This window comes from Cebus imitator, unplaced genomic scaffold, assembly GCF_001604975.1.
Source record: "Cebus imitator isolate Cc_AM_T3 unplaced genomic scaffold, Cebus_imitator-1.0 Scaffold26, whole genome shotgun sequence".
In the NCBI taxonomy this organism is placed as follows: Eukaryota; Metazoa; Chordata; class Mammalia; order Primates; family Cebidae; genus Cebus; species Cebus imitator.
In genome coordinates this window covers 8,429,541-8,451,905 of record NW_016107341.1, presented here as the reverse complement: position 1 = coordinate 8,451,905, position 22,365 = coordinate 8,429,541, and the positions used below count along the sequence as shown (strand labels likewise).

Genomic DNA, 22,365 nt, shown 5'->3' with positions numbered 1-22,365 from the left:
ACGTAGCAAAGTTCCTTTGTATGGAAATAGAATTATGTTCCAACTCATTAGAAAGAAGTCAAACTAAAAAAAAAAAATGACAGTCTCTTTGTAAAATGTACTGCATTGTATTGAGAGAAATTTGTGTTAAAAAGTAAATAATGGGTAAGATCCACTCTACCTATGACCTTGGTGGTAGTTTAGCTGCTCGACTTTCCTTGATTAGTCTTTTCAGAGCCTGGTTCTAGTTTTCCTCTGATTCTGTGATGTACAAAATAATGGTCCAATAACTTTCTTTTTCACTTAAATAATGAGAATATAGCAAATGCCTCTGTGCTCTCTGCTATATGCTCATGGACAATTTCAGTTTTGGATGTGGCATACTGATCCATGAGAGCTCTGAATCCCTTTATGCTGGGAAAGGATCCCACCTCCGGTACTCTAAGTTGGTCCACTCTTCTGGCTCAGCTTGCCTTTCAGCCTCCCATGACCTGGCCACTTAAAGCTTTTAGACAGGAACCCCTGAAGAGGACATAAGACAACTTCATATTGGTTTCTCTTGAACATGGTTCCAATATGGATCATGAAATACACAGCATTGTGCCAGCAGGCTGAGAGCAAATTAATTTTCTTTGTTCAGCTGCCACAGGCCACTCAAGCCCAACCATGGCCTTTTGATTTCTTAGGCTCAATGAAGACACCAGTCTATCAGGCCACACACTAGGTGACACATACTAAGTTCCTCTCTTAAGGTAAAGGAGTGCTTACCCTTCACATCGTTGCTTTGGTGGGGGTGGAATTAGAGTATAACTTTTCAAATCAATCCTCGTCACAACCCTTTCTCCCCATTCACATACTTCTACCCTTCCATGCCTGTCCCCAGCTGGCTTTGAGATCATTCGCTGTCTCTCTCTCAGTCTCAGTGTCCTCATATGTATAATAGAAATAATAATGGTTTCTACAAGGGTTTTATGGTGATTAAATGTGTTTGTCTGTGTGTATTTATATATAACATAGGTATATATAATGGGTGTGTATGTAGCTTAGAATAGTCTAGCTCATAGTAAACTCTATCTAAAGTTTTCTTATTGCTATTATCATTATTATTCATGCTGTTGTATCCCAGTATTGATTTTGAGTTTCAATTTAATCCTTCATTTGCCTACATTAATTTACATAATAAAATACTGTTTTGGAGGGTAGGATTTAAGAGATGTTAGGCACTAAAATTTATGCAAAGAGAAATTTCAGGAAAGTTGTTCTGGAATCACATAGGCATCTGGTACTGAACTTGAGGGCAAAACCGCTTTTGTCCTTGTTATCACCCTTGTTCTGTCCCAGTTAGTTGACTGGCTGTATTAGTCAGGGTTCCCTAGAGGGACAGAACTAATAGGACCTATATATATATGTAAATTGAAGTTTATTAAGTATTAACTTACACTATCAAAAGGTCCCACAATAGGCCGTCTATAAGCTTGAGGAGCAAGGACAGCCAGTCTAAGTCTCAAAACTGAAGAACTTGGAGTCTGATGTTTAGGGCAGGAAGCATTCAATCTGGGAGAAAGATGTAGGCTGGAAGACTACACCAGTCTTGCCTTTTCATGTTTTTTCACCATATTTGCTAGCAGTTGATTAGATCATGCCCTCCAGATTAAGAATGGGTCTGCCTTCCCCAGCCTACTGACTCAAATGTTAATCTCCTTTGGCAACACTTTCACAGACACACCCAGGATCAATACTTTGCATCCTTCAATCCAATCAAGTTGACACTCGGTATTAACCACAAGTCCACTCCTTGTCAACGTGAGCCCATACACATATCCTGAGGTCATACATTGTCTTCAAATAAAGACAATAATAAGGTCATAATTATGCCTAATAAGTATGTTTCATACAACCAGAAATGCATCAATCCCCAACCCAAATACTATTACATAAAGTTAACAATACTTAAAAGCTAATATGAAGTCAGTAAATCTTATGTCACATAAAGGAAAAGGAAATAAAATGGAGATATTTTCTTAGTCTAAGTGTATACATGCACAAACATGTTTTTACAAAAAAGGAGGAACTACTCATGATAGTTACAGTCCTTGGTTCTGCAGCTGGTCACCTGGTTATAGCTGGTATTGATGACTACCTTCTTCTACTACCCATTCTGTGTTCCCTTTGCCTTCAGCAAGCACCTCAGCAGGTAATGTTTCTTCTTCCTGATGGAATAACCCAAACCTTCATTCCTGAGGAGTCTGGACCATTTGTAGTCCTACCTGGATTGGGCTGTTATAGCTTCCCACTGACATTAATCACAGGGCATGTAATACTAAAAGACACCCTATTGGATCTCCTGTATTCCATGCATACTCTTCCTTACCTCTGTTATGGAGTAGAAGACTGATTTCATCTTGATAGTACAGGACAATTACCCCAGCCAACACTGTAACTCCCTTCTTAGCCTGTTGACTTAAAGGTAGGAGAAGCCCAAAGTTTTTGGGTGGCAACCTTAACTTCAAGTTTAATGGAATCATTGTTCTGTCTCCTGGTGGCAGCATTCCTCCCTCTGGAACTGAGACCTCTAGGTCAGCAGAACAAAATGTTGCTGGAACTGGAAGCAAAATTTTGCTAGTGGATCACTAGAGCTGATGGTGAGTGGTGCCACTTCCACTTCCATCCCTTGATTCCTGGACCCATCCATCCTGGCTACTGGAGAAATGGAACCATATATTGGATGCTGATTCAGAGCATACACGGTCTTCTGGAGAACTTTGTCCCAGCCATGCAAAGTATTGTCACCTAGTTGTCATTGTAATTGTGACTTCAAAAGCCATTCTACTGTTCTACCAATCCAGTTGCTTCAGGATGATGGGGAACACTGGCCTTAGGGGAAGACACGCTGATTTGGTTTCTAGAGGCTGAGTCCTAGTGACTGCTAGATGCAGAGTTGGCTGTGTGGAAAGAAAACCGTCACTACATAGTATAGTGTTGGTAGAACTCTTAAAGGGCATCCAGCTCAACCACTGGTCTTTACAGGGAGAAAAGTAGAGGCCTGCACGGCTGAATGATATTGTTGTTTTCCAACATGTGCTCCAGAACATGGATCCTGGGAAGGTGTTAATGGAGCTCCATGACAATTGGTTCCATGGTCTAAGAAGCTGGAAAAACACTGGCAGCACAAATTTAAGTCTTTATTGCAGGACTTCTTAAAACTTTAAGATACAATCTATAAAATGAATTTTCCAAAGAGAATATGGTAGGAAGTATTTGATATTTTCCAAAATTGTTTGACCACAGGTTTCCTCCGTCTTTCAGGGATAGAATTCCATGTCTTATGTTCTGCCAAGTATACTTTAGGAAACACTGGTTTAGAATGACGGATATCATGGTTGGAAGGAAACTGAAGGTCAAGGAGGCACAAATAGAAGAGCAGAGCCAGTTATCCAGTTGTGGAAAGGCAAATAAGGGCAAATCTAGGTTTTACATTGACTGAATACCTTCCCAACAGGAAACAGTTCTTCCAAGCACAGACTATGCGTCAAAGTAGGCTGGAAGTAATTTCGACTTTTCCCCTTTCTATCTGAGAGACTTCCTGCAAGCTACTAAACATCTTTAAGCTTCAGATTTCTCCTCTGTAAAAATGGTTAACATAATACTTTCATTGAAGAAACATTGTGAAAACTGGAGATTGTATATGCAAAGCATCGAGTCTGGTGTTGTTTTGGATGTTTTAATTATTTTCAGTCTAAATGTTTATCAGGTGTGTATACCCTTTAGAGCAACTCTGCCAAGAGAGCTCTTAGTCCATGTTTGGCAGCTACTTTCAGTTTATTATTTCATCAGCTCTGGCTATGATAAAGTACTTCTTTATAACAGGCCATAATCATTCTCTCTTTATTCTTTTTCCTTGTTTTACCCCTTAAGAACATTCAGAACAAATCCTATATCCTGCGCAACATATCAGTTTTTTAAATACAGTGTACATAGAGCACTTTAGTAAATGTCCAGCACTAAGTTATGGCAAATCCAAGACTGGCATTTAAGTTTATGACTTCTGGGCTTCTATTACATACTCGGACAAATAATGCTGACATTCCCAACCAAAGCCTTGGGTAACTGGAGCACTGTAGCTTTTTACTGCCTATCTTCTGCATTTTAATACAGCTGTAGAAATTGTTTTGCTGAAAATGAGGACAGATTCTGTTCCAATGCTCTTTGTCAGAAAAGGTGATGTACACAGTGCTATGGCTTAGTTGACGCCAAAGAGATAAAATTTCCTACAACACACAGGTACAGCCTGGGATGCAAACAATTCCCTTAGACAATCACTCACCTCTGAACAGTGCAGTAGAATAATTATGGTGAGTTTCAAGTGTACTGCCAACAATTCTTATGCTTGAAAGTGGACATTCAGCATAAAAAGTTGTAAATGACTGTATTACAACTGACGTGAATCCACTCCGTTCTAGCAAGGCTGTCAAGGTCGACTCCTCTAATAACTTGACCACCCCAACTACACCCAGAAGCTTCGGTCTTTAATCCAAGCTCCAGCTTCTCATCTATTTGTCTTGATGTTTTTATGTTCAAATTTAGTAGACACCATTGTTATTTTGAGGCAACCACAATCCACCTTCATTTACTATTAGATACACATCTCTACTCTCCTATACAATTTGTACCTCTACTATTGTTTCTAAAAATCAGGCACCATTAGGACACTTTTTTTTCAGTAAGAGTTATAAAAATTTACATGAAATATGAAAATCAAAAACATGTTTTCAGTAACTGGGTACCTGTATTAATGAAATGTAAGCAATTCTATTAAATAACTATTATTTCTTGAGTCCAATTCTATAGTCAAGAGTTACAGGAGTTTACCAAGAAGCAAGAGTGGTCTCAAATTGTATGTCAGAGAATTAAGCAAATAATAATTGTAAGGGTATCCAAGAAGTAAAACAAAAGAAAAAAACACGAATAAAGGGAATGTAACCAGCTAACATAAGAATGAGTATTAACAGGGGATGCTTTAGAAATGAAGAAAAACTTTAAATTAAAAAATAACGTAAGAAAACAAGAAAAAATGAAAGCAAATAAAGCACATGGTTTTTCCTGTTAGTGGACTACTCTTATATACTTAGGGACAAACATTTGCCTTCCCCTTACCAACCTCCTAATGACTAGAGAGGCCTGTCTCAATAGCAGGATAAGGATCTGAAGATTAAAGAAGAATAAAAGAGGAAAATGACATATTTTCTAAACTATAAGGGATATAATTTATTAAATGATGAGAAATGGAATAAAATGTCATTTAAACGATTAGTTTTATTCACACGAACTTCGGGCAAATGAAGTGTGTGGTAAGAACCACTTACTAAGAGAAGATACCGCACCACTGGATTTACTGAATAACTTGTAAAATGTGAAGAATCAGGGCACATTATATCAATTTCTGAACATATAACATGCCAAACTATACAATCTTTATTTGAACAAAATACCCATGAGCATGCCCATTTCTAAGAGAGTGTTGCTTCTTATACAGGAAAGATAAATCATTTTAGTTAAATTTCCTCTGTAGTTGACATTGAGCCATTGTCTTATGGGTACTTTAGTAAATGTCATTTCTGTTATTCTGTTTTCCCTCATAGCTGTACAGGAAAAAAAAAAGTGTTAATTTGTAGGAGCCAGAACCACGAAATAAGATCAAGTGAAGTGTTAAAATGAAACATTTCCCACTAGAGGAAGCTTTCTAGGATATGAAGTTGAGCTATAGTAGAAAATTCACAGAGGACTCTCAATTCCCAGAAGAAAGCAAAGGATAAACAAAGGAAAAATACAGAAAGCAACTAATGCCAGTGAGCTTTTGGTAGAAATAAAACATGTGAAAGGCTAGTAAAAAGAAAATCTGTTAAATTTTGAGAGAATGAAAACATAACAGGAGGTAAATATTAAAAGAAAATAAAGGCATGTACTAAAATGAAGGTTATTGCAAAAACAGGACCATGAACATGAATTAAAAATGTGACAGTATAATAGGCCAAATGTCTTTCACTTTTGATTATGTTTTGCCTCTAAGATGAGTATATACAGAGGCCTAGCACAGTGGCTCACGCCTGTAATCCCAGCACTTTGGGAGGCTGAGGTGGTTGGATCACTTGAGGTAAGGACTTCAAAACCAGCCTGGCCAACATGGTGAAACCCCGTCTCGACTAAAAATACAAAAAATCAGCTGGGTGTGGTGGCTCGTGCCTGTAATCCCAGCTACTTGGGAGGCTGAGCTAGGAGAACTGCTTGAACCTAGGAGGTGGAGGTTGCAGTGAGGCAAGATCGCACCACTGCACTCCAGCCTGGGTGACAGAGTGAGACTCTATCTCAAAAAAAGATAACTACATACAACAAACCGTGAATGTGGGCTTCTCAGGAAAATAAACCAAAATGATGTATTATTTTCTCTCCAAGTATAAAAATGGGCTTTGAAGCAAGTGTCCTGCAGCTTTTACTCCTTAGAACCCTGAGGGAAAGGTTAAGTGCCCCAAAAGTGAAAAAAAAGAAAAGAAAAGAAAACATTTCCACATACTATTGTGCTGAGATTTAAAAAAATAAACTTGTAAATTTGCATTTTATTAATACATCAATTTTAAGTAACATACCATAATTTTACACATCTATTTTAAATGCAGCACATTCATTAGTTGCTTTACAAATATGCCACATACAAAATTTCTGACTTCAAAAAAAAATTATGGGGCAAAAGAATACGCAGTTTCTAACTTCATTATAATGTAAAATATCTAGTGACTTTTTAAAAGTAAATTTACATATACTTAGAATGTTTTTGGCATGTAAGAATATGTTCAGGTTTGTTTGCATTTATGCAATGCACCTCTAAGATAATTGTTGAGACAATTTAGTCAAATCTTAATTTGAGTGAGTATAAATTTGTATATAATAAATTGTTCCCAAATAGAAGATAGTTAAAATATTTTATACCAAGAGTTACATTACATTTGTCTGGCATTTTCAAGGAATGTAGTATTTTATTTAGGTGAATATTCTAGCCTTTCCCTTTAAGAAGTCCAAACTTCGGAATCTTAATTATCTCTGAAGGAAATATTTCTTAAATGTTACCTTTATGATACAATTTAACTTTTTCTGGATAACAGGGTCATTATTAGGAGAATCAATAGCTATGCTGGATTGCAATATTTTGATTTTATCTGCCAGACTGATAAGCACTCTCATTGTAATGATCCTGGATGGCTCAGTTTTGCATTCCTCTGTCAACTTTCTGTACTGTCCCCCTGTCCTTCACTGTCAGGCTGTCGACGTGCCTGTCTCCAGGAGTCTCCATCCCACATCTCCCTAACCTGTGTACACCTTTATACACATTTTCTTTTAATTATTTATTGCTCCATTTTATCATAAACGAGACCGCTATTAAATTAAAGGGGAATGGGGAGAAGGGAGGAGAGTAGCTAAAATCATCTAAACTGTATACGCTCTTTGAAAATTAGTATTCCTAGATATCCCTGAAGGTAGAAATGCTAGCAACTGCCCTTGTTGCAATGCGTTACATTTCATCCCAGGTATAATAACACTTGTTTCATCTTCAGGGAAACCAGATAGCTGCATAAAAACGTTTTTCTCTGGAAATTCCACGGAGACTATTTACTCTCATCCTTAAAGAGCAGGGGCAGAAATAGGAAGTATTTAATCCTCCTAGAAATAATCCTGAGGGACCTGGAATGGAGAAACTTTACTGTACCTATGGACCAGCCAAAAGGGAACAGATCCCTTTGGGGAATGGCACCCAACAATGCCTGATCCCAGTGCAAAAGAGCAGGTTTCTCTTGCCAAATGGATGCCCCTGGCTGTAGTATGTTTACATATGGCATGGAGATAGGAGATAATAAGAAAGAAAACTCATTGAAAAATTTTAACTCAAATCTGTTCCTTTTATTTACCCATCATTGTCAGGGTTATGTCATTTTGGGCCTATTGTATATTGTTTAAAACTTTTTGTTTATTGACTGCACAGGTTGTATTAATTTGTGTTACTATTAGTATTCCTATTTAAAATATGCATTTTCAGGTTTGTAATTTTACCTATGAATCAGTGAAAGGAAGCAAATTTTAACATCTTATAAAATAATTTAAAATCACTCTAATGTAAAAGGAAAGAAGAGAAGGGTAAGGTGAGGGTAGAAATCTTAGTAGGGAACAATTACTAACTGATACAATTTTATTGTTAGTTTTCAACTATCTCTCCTAAGAATAAAGGAATAATAAACAAACCTATCCTCCCTTATAGTTTACCAAAAAGCAGCCAGAAAATGTTAGTGATTATCTAATATATTCCAAGATTCACATTCACATGTCCACATATTTACAAAGCCTTTACATTTCTTTAATGAGAAAACATACATTGTAGTTCCTTTGTTTAAAATAAGTTTTGGAATTTGTATATTTTCCAGGATATAGCAGGATCTTTATACCTCTTTCATAGGTTTAACCTCAGCACTTTTTTTTTTCTCTAACTTTCCACCGACATTCTATAATGAAGGCAGGGAAACCAAGGAAGTCTTCATAATATTTGGGGGAAACAATAAAGAGAGCATGAACAAAGAAATTTTAGCAAAGGGTAATTATTAATTCATAGGTAGTAAATTCCACAGAACTTTGGTGTGTGTGTGTGTGTGTGTGTGTGTGTGTGTGTGTGTGTGTGTGTGTNCTTTGGTGTGTGTGTGTGTGTGTGTGTGTGTGTGTGTGTGTGTGTTTGCGCTCGTGTGCAGGCACGTGCGTGTGTAGGAAGTGACTGAGAGTATAGTTTTGTTGACCAGATGTACTGCTTTAAGTGTGAGTGATTTGATACACTATGAATTAGTACAGGGAAAACCAGACTATGGGAACGGCCATAGCAAGATAAGAACAACATCCCAGATGAAGTGAGAGGGAAACAGGTATGAGAGAAACAGAGACTCACAATATTAATCATGAGAATTAAGATAACAAAATTATCACAGTTATGATACAAGATTAACTCAGAACAAGATTCTAGGGCCAAAAGGATACTGTAGCTTCAAACTATTGGCCTAGAGAATTTTGAACTGGGAGGTAGATATGTCCCAGAGTCTTGGGTAAGGCTGAATCTCTATGTAGGGGTAGAGGGTTCCCATTGTTGGGTTCAAGAAAGAAACTCAGGTATTCATCCACTCGTTCTACCCTCCTTTATTGAGCACTGCTTAAGTGCCAGAGATTATTCTAAACTTGAAAATGAGCAGTGATTCAAACAAATTTTCTGACATTCTGAGTTTACTTTCTAGTGAGGTATACTGATAATAAATAAACATATGGTTATAGAATAAATGGTCAGTTATACGTGCAATAAAAAGTAATGGGAAGGGAAGAGAAAATAAGAACAAGTCCAGTTTTGGATAAAGTGGTCAGGTAGAAGCTCCCTGAAGATCTGATTCTTCGAAGAATATCATAAAGTTATAAAAAGGATATTATATATATCCTTTTATATATAAACAGGTGGATATTAGAAAGAAAAATAGCCCAGGAAAATGAAAAGACAAATTCAAGATCCTGTGTGGGTTGGAATATGCTGGTTATTTGAGAAACAAAAAGGAGACTAGTACAGCTAAAACAAATAGGTTGAAGACAGTATAAATCAGTTTCCATTCTGTTATAACTTATAATTAATATAAATTTGTGTTTTCTGTTGGTCCGTAAACATTCAAAACCAGCCTCGCCAACATGGTGAAACCCCATCTCTACTAAAAATACAAAAAATCAGCTGGTTGTGGTGGCATGTGCCTGTAAATATTTGTAGAGGGTTTAAGAATTCCCTTTCATGGAAACAGTACCCTACAGACATGATATGTGGACAGCAGATCCTGATTTTATCTGGTTGCTACATGTAGATACAACCTATAATGAATTGAAGAGAACTAATTATTAGTCAAGGAGGGATTGATACTAAGTTTTAATCTAGTGTTATGAATGATTTGCCATAATAATGAAGGTTTCCAAGCCTTTAATAAGGAGGAGCTTTCATACAGCATAAATATTCTATAACATTATTGCTTTTAAACATAGGCGGCTAAGTATTCTGACAAATATTAGTTTATAAATTTTAATCAAGACACTCAGTATGTCTGTTGAAAGCATGATCAATATAGGCCTCAAAATTTTAGATTTTTTTGTGCACAGTCTGAATAAAAGTTGCAGCTTATAAAATAATTCATAAAACCATAACAGCTATTGTAACTTGGTTGAAGATCAATGACTTCTTCAAATAAAGTAGTTACTTAGCAATAAAAATTAAAGCATTGATTTTTCCAATTTGGATTATTTCTATTTCCCCTGAGGGAAATAACAGACCTGAGGTCAACTAGATTTTATCCTCCGTTGTCCACCAGATTAGGAATATAGAAGATAAAAGGAAAGAATGTCTGAGGTTTTCTTTTTCAGATTTTAAATTCAGATACAAAAATGACCTTAATACAGCAGGACATCAGGTTATAGCTTTCAAATCACTGATGCATAGAACAAGTCTCTGAGAAACCTCTGTCACCACATTAGGGCACCATTGAGAAACACTAGGATAAATAAAATATTTGCTTTATTAAGGTCTACGTATTAGATCCAAGACTTAACATACAAGAGCCACTGCTCATCACTATGGGGATATAATTTCAGAGAAACATGGACTCTTAGGTTAAAAATGGTTGTAATCAATTTCATCAAGACTCTCTTGTGTACCTCTTATAGAATGAATAAATTTACTGTCTTTGAAAGTCATGGAGTTGTCAGATCTAGTGAATATATTACAACATATATTCACAGCTGCAGCAATACACACATTAAATTATAAAATATTTATTATCAGTTTTGTTATCCAACTTTTGTCCACTCAGAAAAACATCTCAGAGGGTTTGAAAATATGCACCTAATTAGTCAAGGTAAACAGGCTCTGTTTGTTAAAGAAGTAGGGAGAAATATAAGTAAAATTTTTGAAGTCATGATTTTTCTTCTTCCCACTCAAAGAATATGATTTTTTTCTGGGTGAATATTCAATGTGTTTCGGATTAAAATGGAGACAACTGAAGTGTCAATCATTAGATAACAGATTTTTAAATTGTGGTGTGCATACACAGTGGAAGATTATTCAGCCTTTAAAAAGCAGAAAATTCTGTCATTTGCAGCAATATGGATGGACCTAGAATACATTATATTGAGTGATTTAAGCCAGGTACAGAGACAAATACTATATAATCTCACTTATATCTGGAATCATAAAAAGTTAAACTCATAAAAGTAGAGAGTAGAATGGTGATTACCAGAAGCTATGAAGGAGAAAGGGTGGACAGATAAAGGGGAAATGTTGGTCAAAGGGTACAAAGTTTCAGTCAGAAGGAGGAATTGGTTCTGGTGATCTGCTAAACAGCATGGTGACTATAGTCAGTTATCATGTATTGTATATTCCAAAATAGCTAAAAAATGAATTTCAAATGCTCTCATCATGAGGAAACAATGAATACTGAAGTGCTAGATATGTTAATTAGCCTGACTTGATCATTCCATATGCCACATTTTGAAACATCACATTATATCCCAAAAATACACACAATTATTATTGGTCCATTAAAAGTAAAACAAAACACGCACAAAAAAATCGCTAGGAGTTGTGTACAAGAGTTAGAAAATCATTTTAATTAAAGATAAGAGTACGAGAAAAATGAATTAAACTCTGAACACCACAGTTTCTGAGCCTTAGGCTTTACCTAATAATATTATGAATTGTGAGAGAGTCAAAGAAGTGAGTCCTATGCCCATGAATATTGACATTATTTTAATATATTTCCTTTAGCTACAATGGAACAAAAAACTTACAGAATAAACAGTAAACAGGTTAATACTGTAGTTAAGGTGTCAGAGCAAGTCTCTTCGTTTTCTCTGATATTTGTCCTTAGGTTAATAATTTTATGTAATTTATATAATATTAAATTCATTAATTGCGTATATCAGTCCTTCTAGTTTCTTTGAGAAGAAAGTGCTTAGAAATAAGCCTTTGCATTGCATATTTCAAAAAAGCTGGGCTCAAAAAATTCCTAAACTAAAAAAAAAAAAATTGTATTTCATTGTAGAAGACAATGATACTTCCATTCTTAGGGGCCTTACATTGGACAAACATAGCATGCAAAAATAATACACTATCTGTCAATAACTCTGAACACAAATTGAAACATTTATCAGAAAATAATCTGGCATTATAAGACCTTAAAATGTTGTAAAACTTCACTGACTGTATTTTCATTTACTGGTCAAATAAGCATTTAGTGAGCTTTATGTTTAAATGGTCAGCATTCCTAAAAAGTAAACCCAAATGCATGGTCTAGAATCTTCCATGATAGAAATATTGCCAGAAGCAGGAATCTGAAGAAAAAAAATGCTATAACCTGGATATGTAAAAAACAGCTGGACCCTTTTAACTGTAAGTGCCAAGAATCTACTGCTGTTATGAAGGTTATTACTTACACAGCAAAAATTTCCTCTTGGAATAGTGTGTAAAGGGAAAAATAAATCTTCCTTCATTTTGGTTTTCTAAAATGACAAAATTGTTTGCATCAATTTAAGCATTGATATGGTTTTCAAGAAATATTGTTTATATTTCAGTGGATAGAAACGAACTGATAGAAGGATGGTTTTGCTCGGGATGATCTGTGGTGCCAACAGCCATCTCTTTTATGAGTATCTCTTTATCACCCAGTGCTATCTTGATTGCAGATTCAAAATTTTAGATTAAAAATTTCAACAATAAATATATCAAGCTATGATGAAACTGAAAACTAATTTTAGTTAGTAAAATGACATAGATTTGTAGAGAATTCATTATGCATCTTCTCTCACCATAGCTTAACTGGCTTGAAAATTACTTGTATTTAATACTTAAATTTCTATAGCATTTTATGTGCTACATCATGAAGTACAGCACTCCTTTATGTATAGTTATGAGAAAACTTGAAATTCACAGTCCTCTTAATAAAACTGCCCAAGAAACTGGTGTGATGTCTGTAGTAGGCTCACATCTATGTGTATACTAGAGTCCACGATGGTAAGAAACCACATCATTAAGAGGAGAGAAATACATATTTGTACTGTATTCTGTCAGAGGCCCACAAAACTTGCTGGTCTTAATCTGATCCTTTTAAAAATTCAGACAATATTACAATTAAACTTACGTTAATTTAAAGAAAACATTTAACTCTAGGATCGATGACCTTTTCAATAAATAGAAAAGTAGCTTTGTTTTATTTTAAAAACAAAACAGCCTAATATGGTAGCAGATGTTACAGCAGAAGTGCTGTTCTGGAACATAGCTGTGGATTATCCCAGTAGGAGAATGAAATCAGTCCAGGAACAGATCAGGGAACGCAGGTTTGGTTAACGATGACATTCAGAACACCGGTTGAGGCAGACAACTGCTGTAAGTGGCGAGTGAAAACACAAATGTAAAATCACAGACACCTGGAAGAAGCAGGTCAGGCAGGATTCGCTGATTAAGAGTCCTGGTTAATTCAGCACTTCGGACAGTTCCCAAAGAACTGTCTTCCTTCCAGGTACTTAGAGTACTTAACTTACAGAGTGCCATACTTACTATTCATTCCACTTCTTGGCACCTCACTTTTACCTGTAGGTGACCTAACTCCAAGGGAATTATGTGCATTCATCTAAAAAGTTCTGTGGTCTGTGTTTCATAGGAAGCCAACACCTTCAGTCCTAACATGAAGGTTCATGGTTTTTATGTTACTTGAGGTTTTGTCAGACTCATCAGTAGGCCTTATTAATCAATAATGGATTATTAATAATTTATTAACAATAAAATTCATCAACTAAATTTTAATCCTGATTCAATACAAAAATGGTGAGGATGAAATCATCCAAGTCATAGAAAATAGTCCCTTTACGAACACCAATGGTTACTATCATGGCCAAGTCCCCTGGGCACGTCACAAGCAAGGCCATTCATCAGGTGTTCTATATCAAAGTCAGACGAAGCATTAGAAATGGGGATGGCAGCAGAAGAAAAGCTTTAAGAATCAACTAAAACCTTGCCTACAGCCATGTGGCAAAGCTATAGATGGTAACTAAAGCACATTAAGCCCTTCCCTTCAGGCTCCAGGAAGTAACAGAATTGCTCCTTTGGAGCAAGGACTTTAAGTCAATTTCTTAAAAGGCTTAAAAGGCAGGACTACAAATCGGGACAATCTCTGATTTCTAACCAAAGGACAAACTATGCTTTAGTCACATCTATCTACCAGGATTAAAAGGAGAATAATTAGCAATGAAACAAAAATGCACACATATAAAAATACTTTAAAATATACTTTTTCCTCCTAACTACTTTTTAGGTGACTGTTTCCTGTTCTAAAACCCAGTGGTGAGGAGGAAGTATGGAAACACCAAAAACTGGTTTTCTCTATGATGAGCAGCTTGAGCTAGACATTTTATAAAGGACTCTCTTGATTTTTGTGAATTGAAAAAAAAAATGAAGTAGTTCCTAATATCCCTGAAAATAACCGCACCAATTTTGGAAGCATTTCAGATGAGCACGAAGAAACAGGGGTTATGGCCCTATCTCCAGTTACAACAGCAGTCTTGCTGCTTTGGTTTGTGGGTTAGATTCTGGGAGCCCTTTTCAGTCTCATGGACCCCACATAGTTAACAGAAGGTCTGTAACCATAAGGCTGAGAGTAACTCAATTCCTTCCTACTTTCCTTGGTGTATTCACAGAATATCAGAGATGAATTTTCTGTTCTGACCAAGAGTTCTAAACAATACTTTGAAGGCATGAGACTGGGAAAGAGGAAACACAGCAGTGACCTAAACACTGAAGAAGGGAGAATGTGTAATTTAAACAAATAAGGCTTTTTATTAAAGAAACTATTAATTGCTAGGTTTTTCAACATAAAAGGTCTCAAGTCTTTGTCTAGTTGAGTAGCACATAATTCGGTATATTCTAAAAGCACCAACAGTGCAAAAGACATTCCTTAGCTTTTCCTGACAAAACAAAAACAAAACCCCCCAAAACCACATTAAGTGGTAGCCCTAGGTCTAAGCTTATGGCTAACACTGAAGAAGTGCAGCAATTTGTATTAGAAGGTGAATTTTGTTGGTTCTTCATCTGTAGTTACAGGAAAACCTGAAGCTCCTGAGGTTTGAGTTGTTCCCTAGGTGTTTATTCAGGTCATTATGTGACCTGAGAAAGGAGATTCTTATTTATCTGTGCATACAATGTGTATTTGTAAGCAATGGTATTGATATAATTGGCAAAGTATTACATGAGAGTCAGCCTTACTCTCCAATAATCAGTTATATGTACACTAGGCCAATTAAGTTGGCACCAAACCCAGCAAATGAAATTATCATTACTGAAAAGGTGTCTGAAGAAGATTCAAGGTAACCCATTCTGTCTCACAAAACTTAGTTATGTTCATACAGTTTCAGGATGTTACTTTCAAAAGTGAATTGGAACCTCAAGTTTAAGCTATGTTTTAAAATATAGATATTAAATGACATGACATCTAGTGGATCATGAGAACAATGGAAATTTACCATTAACATTTGACTTAATTTTTCAGCTTATATAAAATCAGTTTACACAGTCTTTATTTTTATAAACAAAAAGTCATATTGTTAATCATGCCACTCTTTTAATGATCCTGTATGTTAAGGCATTGCTTCATTCTTACATAAATTATATTTAAATAGGGTTATAAAGTATGATATATTATTAAATCGCATGCAAACTAACGAATGTTACTAAATAATGTCACAAAGCCCATAGGAAAATATTCTGTAAAATGTATTATTTAATCTAACACCTTTGATAAAATTATTTTCTATGATTTACACAGTTAATTTTCATATATAGTTTAAGGCAGCTTTAGATTATCAACACAACTTCTTATTTATTTTTTTTTGTTTTGAGATGGAGTCTTGCTCTGTTACTCAGGCTGGAGTGCAATGGCACAATCTTGGCTCACTGCAACCTCAATCTCCCAGTTTCAAGCAATTCTCCTGCCTCAGCCTCGTGAGTAGCTGGGATTACAGGCATGTGCCTCCACACCCAGCTAATTTTTATTTTTAGTAGAAACAGGGTTCCACCATGTTGGCCAGGCTTGTCTCAAACTCCTGACCTCAGGTGATCTGCCTGCCTTAGTCTCCCAAAGTGCTAAGTTACAGGTGTGAGCCACCATGCCCAGCAACACAACTTCTTTATTTAAAATGTTTTAAATCAATCTCTACTATCTTTTACTTTTGACAATATGAAGAAGATACAGCAACAATGCATAAAACCATTTCCTTTTCTTGGGTATTTTTGCCTATTTCCTGTAAATGTGGCAAGAAGCAGTTAAATGTCTCAGCCACAATTTAGGCAAATGTCTCTGCCTAGATTGCCTTAGAAATGGGGCCGGGCGTGGTGGCTCATGCCTGTAATCACAGCACTTTGGGAGGCTGAGGCGGGCAGATCACAAGGTCAAAAGATCAGCACTATCCTGGCCAACATGGTAAAACCTCATCTCTACTAAAAATACAAAAATTAGCTGGGTGTGGTGGTGCACGCCTGTGGTCCCAGCTACTTGGGAGGCTGAAGCAGAGGAATCGCTTGAACCTGGGCAGTGGAGGTTGCAAAGAGCTGAGATTGCACCACTGCACTCCCACCTAGTGACAGAGTGAGACTCTTTCTCAAAAAAGAAAAAAAAAAGGTAAGTAATGGAAGAGATTTTAATACTTTTAACAACTTCAAACAATTTCAAACTACTGAGTTCTTGACTAACTACAGTCCACTAAACTATGTAACTAAGAACAGTCATGCGCTGTCTAATGACATTTTGGTCACTGACAGACCACATATATCTCAGTGTTCCCATAAAACTATGATGGAACTGAAAAATTCTTATTGCCCAGTGACACTGCAGCCCTTGTAACATCATAGTGCAATGCATTACTCATGTGTTTGTGGAGATGTTAGTATAGCCAAATCTACCATTCTATCAGTTGTATAAAAGTACAGCAAACTCACCAGCATCTGTTGTTTTTTGACATTTTAATAGCCATTCTGATGTTTGAGACGGTATCTCAATTGTGCTTTTGACTTGCATTTCTTTAATGATCAGTGATGCTGAGATTTTTCATATGTTTGTTGGCCACATGTATGTCTTCTTAAAAGAAGTGTCTGTTCATGTCATTTGCTCACTTTTTAATGGGGTTATTTTTTCTTGTAAATTTGTTTAAATTCCTTGTAGACTCTGGATATTAGATCTTTGTCAGATGGTTAGATTGCAAACATTTTCTCCCATTCTGTGGGTTGTCTGTTCACTCTGATGATAGCTGCTTTTGCTGTGCAGAAGTTATTTACTTTAATTAGATCCCATTTGTCAATTTTTGCTTTTGTTGCAATTGCTTTTGGTGTTTCGATCATGAAATCTTTACCCATGCCTATATTCCGGATGGTTAATGAAAGACTGGATAAAGAAAATGTGGTACATATATACCACGGAATACTATGCAGCCATAAAAAGAAACAAGATAACACCCTTTCCAGGGACATGGATGGAATTGGAAACCATTGTTCTCAGCAAACTATGCTGAACAGAACAGAAAACCAAACAATGCATGCTCTCACTTATAAGTGGGAGTTGATTGATGAGAACACGTGGACACAAGGACACATGGGGGGAAACAACACATACTGGGGGCCTTTGGGGAGGCACTGAGAAGAGGGAGAGCATCAGAAAGAATAGCTAATGGATGCTGTGCTTCATACCTAGGTGATGGGATGATATGTGCAGCAAACCACTAAGGCACATATTTACCTATGTAACTTAAAAGTTGAAGAAGAAAAAAAAGTATAGTGCATGCAGTTATGTACAGCAATAATACTTGATAATGATAATAAATGACTATATTACTGGCTTTGTTATATTTTACTTTTTATTATTATTTGAAAGTGTATTCCTTCTGCTCATTAAAAAAACTTTAACTGTTAAACAGCCTAGGGCAGGTCCTTAGGAGGTATTCCAGAAGAAGGCTTTGTTATCATAGGAGATGACAGCTCCATGCCTGTTATCGCCCTTGAAGACATACTAGTGGGCCAAGATGTAAGACAGAAGACAGTGATATTGATCCTGACCCTGTGTAGGCATAGCCTTATGTGTGTGCTTGCATCTTAGTTTTTAACAAAAAAGTTTAAAAAGTTAAGACAATTTTAAATAGAATAAAGCTCATAGAAAAAGGGTACAAAGAAAGAAAAATATTTTTGTACAGCTATACAATGTGTTTGTGTTTGAAACCCAGTATTACTACAAGAAAGTCAATAAGTTAAAAAAATAAAAGCTTATAAAGTAAAAAGTTACAGTAAGCTAAGGTTAATTTATTATTGAAGAAAAAATATTTTAAAATACATTTAATGTAGCCTAAGTGTACAATGCTTATAAAGTTTACAGAAGTGAGTAGTAATTTCCTAGACCTTCACATTCACTCATCACTTACTCACTTCTGGACTCACCCAGAGCGACTTATAGTCCTGCAAGCTCCATTCATTGTATGTACCTTATATAGCTATACCGTTTCAATGTTTTATACCATATTTTTAACTTAACCTTTTCTATGAGTAGGTATGTTTAGACAAACAAATGCTTACCATTGAGTTACAATTACCTGCAGTATTCAGTATGGTAACATGCCATACAGGTTTGTAGACTGGAGACAACAGATTACAGTACGTAGCCTAGGATGTGGCAGCCTGTACCATCTAGGTTTGTGTCTAACAAACACTCTATGCTAGTCACTCAACGATGAAATAGCCTAACCATGCATTTCTCAGAAGTATCCCTTTCATTAAGAGACACATCACTGTCAACCGAGGAGGAAGTAGAAGACCAAACTGTTAACATGGAAAACCCAGCTTGTTTGATGATGTTTGGTGAATTTCACATGTATGATAGGCTAAGCAGCAAACTATATATTATGAATTTTGTTTCTAATATCACTCACTATTAATTGCAGTTCAATAAAACCAAATTAATCTTTGGACTGAATAGTATGTGTACATACTTTATAACTGTGAAGTAGGAATGAAATATTTTCTACTTTTTGTTATGTTAAAATTTCATTATATTATATATGAAGATATATAGTTTCATTAGATATAAGCTAGATGCATATATATGTTATCCAAATTGGTTAGTGCAATCATCTCAACATATTTATTTGTATTTGTAATGCCATCATTCTACTTGTACCAAAGAGACTACTAAGTTCAGTGACATTTACTGTTACTTAATTTTTATAACAGATAAATAATGAAGCCTAGTTTGAAATGAGATTTCGGCTCATGTATCAGTGCTCCTTCAACTGAGGCAGGTTTTCTGCCTTCAAGGTTTTGGTTTAATTTGATGTTCATTTTTGATTTGAGTACACAAGAAGACTTTTATTGCTCTAGAGCTTTGGAGTTCATTCACAGATCATATTTTTTCTACCCCATCATTTTGCATAGGAGGAAAGTGAAGGCCAATGAGGTAGAGTAATCTGAGAAAGCCACACAGAGATAATGACAGGACAAGAATTTTAGTCCCACCATCTTTCAGATACCATCTTGAGATAAAGACATTTTATCTGGAAGACAGGACAAGAATTTTAGTCCCACCATCTTTCAGATACCATCTTGAGATAAAGACATTTTATCTGGAAGATCACAGCTTAACCTCAATAGACAATCACAAGGATACTTCAATGGATATATATATATATATATATATATATATATATGTGAAATATTTAAAAATACATATATATTTTTCTCTACACATATAAAAGTACACTTAATTGAGATGTATTTTAATTTTTTTAGGATACATTTCTAAACTCATCTTAGTAAAGCTCTCAAACCCAAAACAGCCCATTGGCAACCTGGTGTCCCAATACATTTTAATCGAATGAGAACAATGTGATGTCAACAAGAAAGAGATTTCACAGGAACGTTGTGCTTACCTTCATAAGTCCCACTTTCTAGGAGAGCACCACTTTTCTCCAATTCCATAAAATCTTCAACAGTGATGAAAATATAATCCACTCCAGGGACCTCACCCTCCTTATGTGGCCTTGTGGTGCCTGAATAAAGAAAAGTAAAAACAAAAGAAAGATGCTGAGTAATTTGTGGTTGAACTTTAAAAATACCATCATATTTCTGAATATTCAGTGCCACTTGTTTGTACATCTGGAAGTTGGCACTTTGCATTTGTCCTTCTGTTTGTTTGGCAACAGAAAACAGCAGGGGGTATAGATTAAAGTAAATGTACAAGGACTTTTCTTCATCAAGCTTATAAAGAGTTCATTGCCATGGAATATGGCTGCATATATTTTTCAGTAAAAACTGAAGAACACTGTGCCCTTTTTGAAGAGGTGGTTTGAATATTGGGCCAGCAGTCTGCTAGTTCAGGAATTTATGTATTTCACTCTGTGAATGAACCTCTATTGTCCTGCAAACTGCTGTGCTGTGACATATAATACAATGGAAACTAGTGATCTTAGAAAAATGTCCATTTATCTTTTTTATTTTCATAATCTGCTTTCTCTTGGGGGAAACCGTTTGTTGGTTTTCGTTTGTTAAATTTTGCATCCAAACCCATTTTTATTTGATTTAAAGGATCACAAAACCTTTACGATTACTTAAAATTAGATAATAATTGGAATTGTATAATAATTAAACTGCACTAGTAATTGTGATGCTGGGAATACAGTATCTAATTTGACAAGAAGAAACTTTCTCTTAATCCATCACACAGGCTCTCCCTTATGCGACCTTCCTTCTTTCCTTACTACCTCTAATTCTGACTGAATTGGGAAGTGACTCCCTACCAGGGGTTACTGCATGGGACCACTGTTCCCGACCCCTCCATCATCCGTAGAGGGAATGGAGCTATGAGGGCCAAGGTGACAGGATTATCAGCTGCTCAGATGGTGGCTCAGTACAGCTCTCCTGGAGAATACACACTTCCAGGCATGCTGTCCAGTTTGTGAGGCAAGAGCAGAAGCAGAGGCATATTCAAGGCTGCAGGTTTGTTTCCAGGTAATACTTCCTTCCCTGAACATGCCCTAGGCTTCTTCCTTTTTCTATGCCACCTACATAAGGCATTTTGCATGGCCAAACTGGAATTTACATAATGCATACATGCAAATAAGTATGCAGAAATATACAGAGGCCAAATATATAAGCAAAGTAGTACACTGGCTGACTTCATATATAAAGACTCCCCCATATTGTTTATATGCTAAAAAAGCATTGTAAATCCTTAAACTTTACTTTTATTCTTTGCATTTGAAACCTTTATCAACTAGCTCATGAAAATAGCCAGTCAGTTCTCCTTTTGGTCTATTAAAATCAAATCTGGACTGCAACTGAGAAGCAGAAGCTAATGTCAGAATGTATAATATGCCAGGGAAATCTGATTTTGGGTAAAAATGAATAATTCCTATTGTAAACATTATTTTAAGACTTGAAGTTATTATTTCCTAAAATCAAGTTTTATAACTTGTCTTTGGGGTTTGCAAAACAATTTTTTTCCATAATCATGTTTAATGACTTTCCGTGAATTGGTTATTTTGTTTAACTGAGCCACATTTTGCAATATTTCCTACTGCTCTTATGCTATAAAATACAAACCATCTACACTGAGTATGCATAATATTGTCAAATTAATGTTTCTATGAGAACCTTAATTTTCAATATCTTTGCTTTTATGTGCTTAACTCTTGTGAATTAAAAGTGCATTAACATGGGTTTTGGCAATCAATTTACATTTCTGTTTATTTAGAACACAATTTAATCATTGTGTTCTAGATCACAAGAAAAAATCACATAACAAAGACTCAATTTTTCTTACTAATTTATCTGCAGATTTCAGAAGCTGCACACTTTACTTTACTGCTTGCAGTATGATAATGCATTCCTAGCACCATGTGAGGACCAGGATCTCATGACTGAGGGCAATTTCCAGGGCTGCTGACTTGTTTGGAGTAACACGGCTATACCAAATTTTAGTGAACATTTGGAGTTGTGCCCTTCTTGGGAGGCCCATCAGTACTGTCAGCTCACTAAATTGCTTTCCATCTCCATCTTGCACTTCAGACCTCTGTGACCGAGTTCTTTCTGTGATCGGTGACATCAGTCAGTGTCACCTATTACTATTGACTCAACTGATGCTGGCTGCCTCCCTGGACTGAAAGTTCGCCTACCTCATCGTGGCTTGAAGTTCTGCTCTACAATCTCAAATGCTGCAACCTTCGTCTTTGACATCAGCCTCTGATACTTTTTTCCTATTTTGT

General features: G+C 35.9%; 1 protein-coding gene across 17 annotated transcripts in view; it reads right to left on the bottom strand.

Annotated features, from left to right (window-relative positions):
* The window catches only part of MAGI2 (membrane associated guanylate kinase, WW and PDZ domain containing 2), a 1,433,352-nt gene that overhangs the window by 593,339 nt on the left and 817,648 nt on the right, over nucleotides 1–22,365 (bottom strand). For all 17 annotated transcript variants that reach the window (XM_037736560.1, XM_037736552.1, XM_037736554.1 and 14 more), the window contains one exon: nucleotides 20,032–20,151. In XM_037736560.1, the coding sequence (XP_037592488.1) occupies nucleotides 20,032–20,151 (120 nt within the window). The remainder of the gene's footprint in view (nucleotides 1–20,031; nucleotides 20,152–22,365) is intronic.